At 26.2% G+C, this 7,117-nt stretch overlaps 1 protein-coding gene across 1 annotated transcript; it reads left to right on the forward strand.

The window, feature by feature from the left end:
* Positions 1–3,664: 3,664 nt before the first annotated feature.
* On the forward strand, positions 3,665–6,491 carry LOC136084267 (uncharacterized). The gene is made up of 4 exons (XM_065804341.1): positions 3,665–4,041; positions 4,272–4,355; positions 5,466–5,639; positions 6,378–6,491. Exons 1-4 carry the CDS (start codon positions 3,686–3,688, stop codon positions 6,463–6,465), a joined length of 702 nt encoding a protein of 233 aa, XP_065660413.1. The 5' UTR covers positions 3,665–3,685; the 3' UTR covers positions 6,466–6,491.
* Positions 6,492–7,117: the final 626 nt, after the last annotated feature.

The raw sequence follows: 7,117 nt of genomic DNA on the forward strand, positions 1-7,117 counted from the left end.
AACATTTACACAGTTACATATTTAAATAATTTTTTTTTCAACAAATCTAAAATAAATCATTAAAAAATATTTTGTTATAATAAAAAACGTTTAATAAAAAGATATCAAAACAAGCCTGAAGATATACAAATCTTGTTTTTATTGAACGGCAAATACATTAAATAAACAATAGTGAAACTTAAAAAATAGAGATTTTCCACTGAAAAGTTTTAGTGCTTTAACAAAATATTAAATAAATAATCTAATCACTGCAATCTTTATAAATATTAAAATGATATGATATGTTTTTAAATAATATTAATTTAAAATTAATCAATATTTAATTGCAAGTAAGATTTAACCATTAAATAACGATTCAAAAATGAAATACCAAACTTGATTTTGACGCAATTACACATATATAATTTTTACATATTAATAACAATTTTTTTATTAATACCTTCCTGCCTCTACCGCCTCTTCCACTTCTACCACCTCTTCCGTTCTGACCACCTTTGCATGGAGACTTGGAAGGCCATTTAAAAGATGGTCTGTCCTCACCCCCATAATGGACCCATTTTTGAAAAGATCTGTTTGTCCTGAAAAAAATTAGTGATATATATTTGAATATAATAGTTATTTGATACAAATAATAAAAAATACTTGGATAAAGATTACAAGGAAAAACCGGACTTTTTCAATATTTACTATAGTTTTAAAATTACACTTTCATACGAATCTGTAGTACATACCATTTCCAGTACTTGTTACCACATTTCGAGGACATGGTAATGGAGAAGTACCAGATGTAGAGGCTACTAAGTTTATATTAGTACAAAAACTAGAAATTTGCAAATTTAATATTTTATCTAACTGAAATCCTATTTAAAAGAACGGTAAACAATTAAATAGAAAATTACAAACCTATCGACGGAGATTTAGATGCCACTAAAGATTAATACAGAAAAAGGTTAATAAGTTTAAATTAAAAACATTTTTAAAAAAGAAAATATAAGTAAATGATTTGAAATTTTTTTAAATGAAACAAGTTTATTTAAGAAACTACTAGTTTTAATTTCTTACTCATGAAGTCACTTGTTTCATAAGTATAGCCTGAGCCGGATCCAGCATTTTTTAGTCTTTGAGATAGCTAACTTCCAGACATGGAGCAAACGCCAAACATTTATATGTTTATACTTATGTCAAATAAGGATGCTTTGCAAAAAGTTGCGATGAATGGAGGCTGAGAACAAAAAAAGCCCCAAATTTCGTGCCTCCCCCTCCCCAAATGTGAGAGCAATAAGTTAATGAAATATTTTTTTTATTATTTTTAACTAGACCTATATTTATCGATAATTTTTAAATTTTATAGTAAAATATTTTAACTTTCAAAAATTATGACCATATAAAGTTTAAACCCCCCTCAATTTGAGGGGGTTATAAAGTTTATATAGTCATTATTTTTGAACGCTAAAAGATAATACTATGAAACTTAAAATTTATCGATTAATATAAGTGTAGTTGTAGTAGAACAGTATAAAAAATATTAGACATATATTCATCGATTGATTTTAAATTTCATAGTAAAATATTTTAGCTTTCAAAAATTATGACTATATAAAGCTTGTACCCCCCTCAATTTGAGGGAGTTAAAAATTTTATATATTATTTGGGTTTGAACGCTAAAAGATGAAACTTAAAACTTATTGATGAATATAAGTCTAGTTAAAAATAGTACAATAAATATTTCATCAACTTGTTGCTCTCACGTTTGGGGCAAAGGGGTACAAATTTTGGGGCTTTTTTGTTCCCAGCCTCCAATCATCGCATTTTTTTGCAAAGCATCCTTATTTGACATAAGCATAAATATATAAATGTTTGGAGTTTGCTCCATGTCCGGAAGTTAGCTATCTCAAAGAACAAAAAAAGCTGGTTCCGGCTCTGTTAAATATTAAATTATATTTATTCTGTACATATCCTTGGAAGAAGATAACAACGTTGGCTTGAATTGTGTTCAATATAAAAATAGTACGCTTTGGTACTGTAAAAGTAAGGTTATCACGGCTATTTCATGTTGGCTGTAACAATATCATTGTGAATTTTATTTAACTTTGAAGTTTATGGCTTTTTTTTAACTTAAGTCGCTTATTTATTCAGAGAAAAATCTTGACATAGAGCTATACCTATAACCAGGGGAGGCGCCAGCATTTTTTGGTCTTCGAGATTACTAACTTCCAGACATGGAGCGAGCTTTAAAACACTTATATAATTATACCTATGTCACATAAGGATGCTTTGCAAAAAATTGCAATGATTGTAGCCTGGAAACAAAAAACCCAAAATTTTAGCACTCTTCCTGCCCCAAACGTGAGAGCAACAAGTTGATGAAATATTTTTCGAACTATTTTTGACCTAGACTTGTATTAATCGATATATATAACTTTCATAGTAAAATATTTTAACGTTCAAAAAATATGATCATATAAAGTTTAAATCTCCCTTAATTTGAGAGAGTTGCAAGTTTAAATTGGCCATCATTTTTGAACGTAAAGAAATTATACTATGAAACTAAAAACTTCTGGATAAATATAAGTCTAGTTGAAAAGATTACAAAAAATATTTCATCAACTTGTTGCTCTCACGTTTGGAGCAGGAGGATGAAGTCCAAAATTTTGTTGCTTTTCTGTTTATTTTTTTTTTTTTTATAATTCACCTCTCCAAGGCCGAGAAGGTCAACAAAAATGAGGAAGCTTTTAAATGTCTTTTAATCGTCTTCTAAACATTCCTACGTAAAGAACGTTTCAAAGACGTTTAAAAAACGTTTAAAAGACATTTAAAACTTAACTTTCGAAATCAAATGCCCGAAGGGTTGTACTACCCTCTCTGAACTCTTTAATTCCGAAACACGAACCTTGACAAACAAGGAAGCTGCGCGGAGAAACAAGTTGAACGCGGTACTACCAGGGACGTGGTGGGAATCAATCTGGAAACCTCTCGCTTATAAAGCGAACGCTCTATCTCTACATCAATATTGAATCAAATGAGAGCAGAATGTTAATTTTCTGTTATGTTTCTGATAAAGAAGAATTTTTCTTTTTGCGATAATGTTTTAAACATTTTTTTATAATATTTTGAAAATTATCAAGATGCTTAAATCACAAAAACGAAAATACACTCAACGCCTTAATGAGGACATTCGTTTGTTTTTTTTATAAAAATTTATAAACAAACTAAACTTTATATTTTTAATTTTGTTTTTAAAAGTTAGGCTTCATAAAATGCAGATCCAATTATTTTGATAACTTTTTTTTAAATGTAAAAACTTACTAAAAAAAAAAACGGAAAAAATATAACCTGACGTATAAATATCTAAAATCTTCTATATTTTCTATTTCTGAAAAAAAATGAACTGAGAAAGAGTCATAAAAAAAACTTAAATAAAAATAACATTAAAAAACTAAAAAAGAATTTTCTCTAATAATTTATTTGATATTACAAAATTACAAAATAATTACAAATATATTTAGCATTATTTAATATATTTAACATTACAAAATAGCACTAAATATATTCAAAAAGTAACTCAAAATTGATTCTTAATTAAAATTAGACGTTGATAAATGACGTCAAATTCGATTATAATGTAAAGTTAAAATTTATTAGTTTGTCACTCAAAATTCAAAAATCGCGATAAAGGTTTTTTATAATGAGTTTTAAAAATATTTTTCGATCATTTAGAGAAAAGTATGATTTTATAAAGAATAAGTTAAAAAAAAGTAACATCTTTTGGAAAAAAAGCTGTTTCTCGAATAAACAATGTGAACCAATTCTTACAAAATATAATAGAAAAAGTTTTGAAGAGATATCAAACAGTTGTACATCGTATTACCCCACTATAAGGTGCGGTTCAGAAATTGAGGATATTTATATTCCGAGCAAAAGTTTACTGTTGTTGAAATATGAAAGATTAATTAAGAACATTGACTGCATAAAGCAGTTCAATTGCGATCATGTGAATAACACTTTTTATTCCTACGTGGTTTGTTCGGAAACTTCGGCCAGGTAAAAATTTTAGAAATCATTTTATAAATATTGTTGAATCTCAGTTTTAACTTTTACTGCGCATGTTTTTTATAAATTATACGTAATTTAAAATATTTAATACATCTTTTCTATTTATATTGTTCAAAAATAAATAAACCGTCGAATAATTGCTTAAATTTTCATAAAAAATGTACTTCCTTTTTTTGTCGACCGTTCAGATGTCTATCTTTAATATAATTTATTTTTAGATTTAAAAGAGTTCTGTGGGCAAAGCCCCATCAACCAGTCGGACGTTGGACTAATCCACTACTTTACCTCATATCTAAAAAAAGGTATTGAGCTTTCTGTATCTGTTTTATTATATAATTCATAAAGTAGAATGTAATAAATGCAATTAAATACTGTTTTCTATTATCTCTAAAACTTGTTTGTGTAACTAAGTTTATTTGTTTTATTGTTAAACATAGTTTAAATATTAACTTCAATAAATAATAAAATATCAAGCAATTATATTATGTTTTATACTATTAGATACAGTTTTCAGTATTGCAGTTTTTTTTAAACACTTTTATAATTACTTAGCTTACATTGACCATACCTAACCTAAAAGCCAGGTTCAAACAAGTATTCTATTATCATATTTTTTTACTTTATACTATAGCATTATTTCTTCATAATACAAAACGTATCTTGCTGTATCATATGTGTGATACCGTTAAATCGAAAGGTCTTGTTTATCCTGATATACTTAAATATCATTTTAATCAGTTTCATCATCAGTTAATTTATTTTTGTTCTTTTACTTTTGGTTTAATTTATTAACAGTTTTATTATCATTAATAAAGCAAATAAACCAAGTTTGAAGTAACATGTTGAAATATCTTCTTTTTTGGTTTTTGTGAAACTTAAAGCAAAAAACTCTCCTAATATTATTTTTTCTTCATCAATAAAACAATTGCACAAACGAATATGCGCTTCTATAAAAAATTTTTGTTTTTTGTTTTTTGTTTTTTAGCTTCAAAAACAGTTTTACGCGCTTAGTATCTTCAATATATAAAAAAGTTAAAATGCTAGAAATTTGTTGTGAGTTTGTTACGACGCTCTGACGACGTTGTTAAATCAGGTTGTAGCTAAGCACTGGCAAAGGTTGTTCGACTTTGCAAATTATATTTAAACAAAGCCAAATACTGAATAATAGTTAAGCTTTGCTAACAAAGTTTATCGAGTATTCTGTACTCATAAAGTTTTATTCAATAAATGTACTATTTTCTAATCGCTCCGCTATTCATTAAATAATTCGATCAACTGTTTGTTAAAATCCAGTTCAAAGTTCAAGAATCTGGATTTAGCTTTTTAGTTAATTTTGATTATTCAATATTTAAAAACTAAATATCTTAAAAAAATATTAGTCATGTTGTTAAATATTTTTTGTTCTTTTAAAGACTCGATGACGATATGAGCTTAGTAGAATCACCCAAACAAAATGTTTCACCTAGCCGAAACAATGTTTGGATATACACTCCAAAGGAGGATATGTTTACATTGGGGAACAAACACCCTTCGCAACTTTCTGCTGAGCAATATTTGGTATATTTGTACTACAAAGAATATGACAAGTAAGAATTATTTCAGCGTAGTTAAATGTATTGTGAAATGGAATTTCCTTTTTTTTTGTAGATACACATTAAAAAAATAGAAAATTTATAAAATTGAAACAAAAATAGTTACAGTTCATCATATTTTCTAATTTACACTTTTTTAATTTATAGAAATTTATAGTTAAAAGGTTGTAATATAGTTAAGACATTCATCTCACCTGCCATTGACGAGCAAAATTAAGCAAACAATTACGGTATTTGTATGCTCAATATTTCCTGCGCATATGTTGAAGCACTTCTAAGTTGATACACTAAGGCGCAATTGCAGTGAAGTTAAGAATACATTGACATAATGGAAACAAAAAACATTTAAGAGAAAAAAAAAAGCTTGTTCTACATGGGTTCTATTCGGGTACTGTGTGGGATTTATGGGAACCAATATTGAGCCCAAAGGATGTGGGATATGCGTTTTTTTTTCATTAGGATATCATAATAAATTCTTAGTTGAAAAACCCTTTATACAAAAAGAGTTATAAAGAGATATGATATAGCGTGATCAAAATTTATACATGGATTTGAAAAGTTACAACTTTTTGTACCACATATATAATATTTTATCATATTTATAATAAAGTTTAACATATTATTAACCGCTTAACATTATTTTATAATATTTTATCTATTTTAATTTTTAATTTTGAACGTTTTTATCTGAATAAAATGATATAAAACGAATTTTTTTAAATCTCTATAAAGAATACACAATACTGCACCATCATCTTCAAAACAAGGTTCCAAACAAGCAAAATGTTGTTATTGTTCCTGGCAAGAATCGTTTTTTTAAAAGAAGTTTATATTTTAAAGAAAGTGGTATGTCTGTTTTAAAAAAGCTTTAAAATCTTTTTTGTATCTTTTTTCGGATTGTGTTTTTGAGGGTTCGTGTTTAAAGTTTCCACTACAAGAATTTTTTATACAAATTTTATATTATAATTTTAACTTAAAAATATATAACTTTTTTTTTTAGTTTATTTATTATTTTTAGAAAAGAAATTAAGAAAATTTGTAATACACTGGAAAAATATATTTAAAGATAGCCACGAATATATTCGAAATGATGTATCATTAGAACACTCATTATATATGTTTGTCTTATAATGTCCTATTATGTTGAATAGTATAATAAAATATTATGTAATTTATATGTGAATGAATTTTTATAATTATAAATGTAGTAATAAAGTATTTTTGTCAAATTTACCCCTAATTGATATATATTGATAAAGTATTAACTACTTTTTTTATATTAAGTTTACATTTATTGATATGTTTTACTATTTTTCTAATTAATCTTTTCAATTTTAAATATTGTGACCAAAATAGTTTCTACGTCCAATAGGTATATATATATATATGTTTATAACTACGTTAATTATATGTCCTTTTAATTTTATGGCTAGAAACTTTATTTAAAAGTATATTTAAAAACTATATTTAGT

Source organism: Hydra vulgaris, chromosome 08 (assembly GCF_038396675.1).
Source record: "Hydra vulgaris chromosome 08, alternate assembly HydraT2T_AEP".
Classification (NCBI taxonomy): Eukaryota; Metazoa; Cnidaria; class Hydrozoa; order Anthoathecata; family Hydridae; genus Hydra; species Hydra vulgaris.

What these genes read in the sequence shown, in the direction of transcription:
- LOC136084267 (XM_065804341.1), top strand. Translation starts at nt 3,686, where the DNA reads ATGAGTTTTAAAAATATTTTTCGATCATTTAGAGAAAAGTATGATTTT. An exon ending in TGTTCGGAAACTTCGGCCAG is followed by an intron (nt 4,042 to 4,271) that starts GTAAAAATTTTA and finishes ATTTATTTTTAG; the next exon opens with ATTTAAAAGAGTTCTGTGGG. An exon ending in TACCTCATATCTAAAAAAAG is followed by an intron (nt 4,356 to 5,465) that starts GTATTGAGCTTT and finishes GTTCTTTTAAAG; the next exon opens with ACTCGATGACGATATGAGCT.